Source organism: Nothoprocta perdicaria, unplaced genomic scaffold, assembly GCF_003342845.1.
Source record: "Nothoprocta perdicaria isolate Ctin4 unplaced genomic scaffold, notPer1 scaffold_662, whole genome shotgun sequence".
Classification (NCBI taxonomy): domain Eukaryota; kingdom Metazoa; phylum Chordata; class Aves; order Tinamiformes; family Tinamidae; genus Nothoprocta; species Nothoprocta perdicaria.
In genome coordinates, this window is record NW_020455935.1 from 6,976 (window position 1) to 9,392 (window position 2,417).

Sequence of the window (2,417 nt, forward strand, 5' to 3'; positions counted from 1 at the left end):
GGGGTGTGCCCCGGGGGGGGGCGTGTCCCTCCCTTAAAGGGCCAGCGCACCTTGAGCTCCTCGGGCAGGTCGCTGTAGTCGATCTCGATGAGCGCCTCGCGCGCGTAGAGGCTGGAGGAGCGCTGGGAGGCGCCGGGGGCCTCGTCCCCCGCGGCGGCGCCCTGCGCGGGGACGGCATTGGGGACAGGGCCACCGCAATGGGGACAGGGCCACCGTGTTGGGGACAAGGCCACTGTGATGGGGACAGGGCCACCGCGTTGGGGACAGGGTCACCGTGATGGGGACACAGCCACCACATTGGGGACAAGGCCACCGCATTGGGGACAGGGCCACCGTGATGGGGACAGGGCCACCGTGTTGGGGACACGGCCAGCACGTTGGGGACAGGGCCGTGGTGTCACCGTCACCCTCCCCTGGTGGCACCCTGTGTGGGGACAGTGTTGGGGACAGGGACACCGCGATGGGGACAAGGCCACCGCGTTGGGGACAGGGCCACCGCGTTGGGGACACGGCCGTGGTGTCACCATCACCCCCCCACAGCAGTGCCCTGCGCGGGGACAGCTTTGGGGACAGGGCCACCGTGTTGGGGACAGGGCCACTGTGATGGGAACAGGGCTGCAGGGTCACCGTCACCGCCCCCAGTGGTACCCTGCGCGGGGACAGCATTGGGGACAGGGCCACTGCGATGGGGACAGGGCCACCGTGTTGGGGACAAGGCCACCGCGTTGGGGACAGGGCCACCGTGATGGGGACAGGGCCGCAGGGTCACCGTCACCCCCCCCCAGTGGCACACTGTGTGGGGACTGCGTTGGGGACAGGGCCACCACGTTGGGGACACAGCCATGGTGTCACCGTCACCCCCCTCAGCGGTACCCTGCGCGGGGACAGCGTTGGGGACAGGGCCACCGTGATGGGGACAGGGCCACCACGTTGGGGACAGGGCCACTGCGTTGGGGACATGTCCACAGTATTGGGGACACGGCATTGGGGACATAGTCTTGGGGACACATTCACGGTGTTGGGGACACCATGTTGGGGGCATGTCCACGGTGTTGGGGACACGTCTGCAGTATTGGGGACATGGTCTTGGGGACACGGTCTTGGGGACACATTCGCGGTGTTGGGGACACCACGTTGGGGGCATGTCCACGGTGTTGGGGACACATCCGCAGTATTGGGGACACGGCATTGGGGACATGGTCTTGGGGACACATCTGTGGCATTGGGGACACATCTGCAGTGTTGGGGACACAGCATCAAGGCCACGTCCATGCCATTGGGGACATGGTCTTGGGGACACATTCGCGGTGTTGGGGGCACCATGTTGGGGGCATGTCCACGGTGTTGGGGACACGTCTGCAGTATTGGGGACACGGCATTGGGGACATGGTCTTGGGGACACATTCGCGGTGTTGGGGGCACCATGTTGGGGGCACATCCACGGTGTTGGGGACACGTCCACCTTATTGGGGACATGGCATTGGGGACATGGTCTTGGGGACACATTCGTGGTATTGCGGACACCACGTTGGGGGCATGTCCACGGTGTTGGGGACACGTCCACATTATTGGGGACACGGTATTGGGAACATGGTCTTGGGGACACATCTGCGCCATCGAGGCCACGCCCACCGCATGTCACCCGCTGTCCCCGCCAGCGTCCCCGCGTCACCTCCTCCTGGCTGATGTCGTCCATGGTGCCCTTGGCCAGCGGCAGCTTGATGTCCTGCATCTTGCAGCCCTGCAGCAGGTTGTGGCGGTCGCTGCGCTTCTGCTCCAGCTTCGTCTCGATGGCCGTCACCTCCTTCTGCAGGTGCGTCATCTCCCTGGGGACCGAGGGGACAATGGGGACAGTGAGGGGACAACAAGAGGTGTCTCAATGACCATCATCTCCTTCTACAGGTGTGTCATCTCCGTGGGGACACCAGAGGACAGTGAGGGGACAGTGTGAAGGGTCTTGATGACCATCATCTCCTTCTGCAGGTGTGTCATCTCCCTGAGGACATGAGGGGACAATGAGGACAGTGTGAGGGGTCTCGATGGCCATCATCTTCTTCTGCAGGTGTGTCACCTCCCTGGGGACACCAGGGGTCAATGGGGACAGTGAGGGGACACGAGGGGACATGATGGTGAAGGACAGCAAGGGACAACGGGGGGACGTGAGGGACAGCGAGGGGACACGAGGGAAGTGACACTTGCTGCCCCTCCCCTCCCTCGCTGGCCCCGCCCTCACTTGATAGCCCCGCCCCTCACTTGCTGGCCCCACCCTCACTGCCCCCTCCCACATGGCCCCGCCCCCTGTATGCCCCTTTTAGCCCCGCCCCATGGCCCCGCCCCTCACTTGTTGGCCCCGCCCAGCTTCTTGCGGATCTCGTCCATCTCGTGGTTCTTGTCGTTGACCTCGGACTTCTTGGCCA

General features: G+C 64.6%; 1 protein-coding gene across 1 annotated transcript in view; it reads right to left on the reverse strand.

Annotated features, from left to right (window-relative positions):
* SMC1A (structural maintenance of chromosomes 1A) overlaps window positions 1-2,417 on the reverse strand; it is a 31,482-nt gene that overhangs the window by 6,897 nt on the left and 22,168 nt on the right. Inside the window, exons 14-15 of the mRNA XM_026050237.1 lie at window positions 1,673-1,826; window positions 23-161 (exon numbers count right to left, since the gene is read on the reverse strand). Of these exons, the coding sequence (XP_025906022.1) occupies window positions 23-161; window positions 1,673-1,826 (293 nt within the window). The remainder of the gene's footprint in view (window positions 1-22; window positions 162-1,672; window positions 1,827-2,417) is intronic.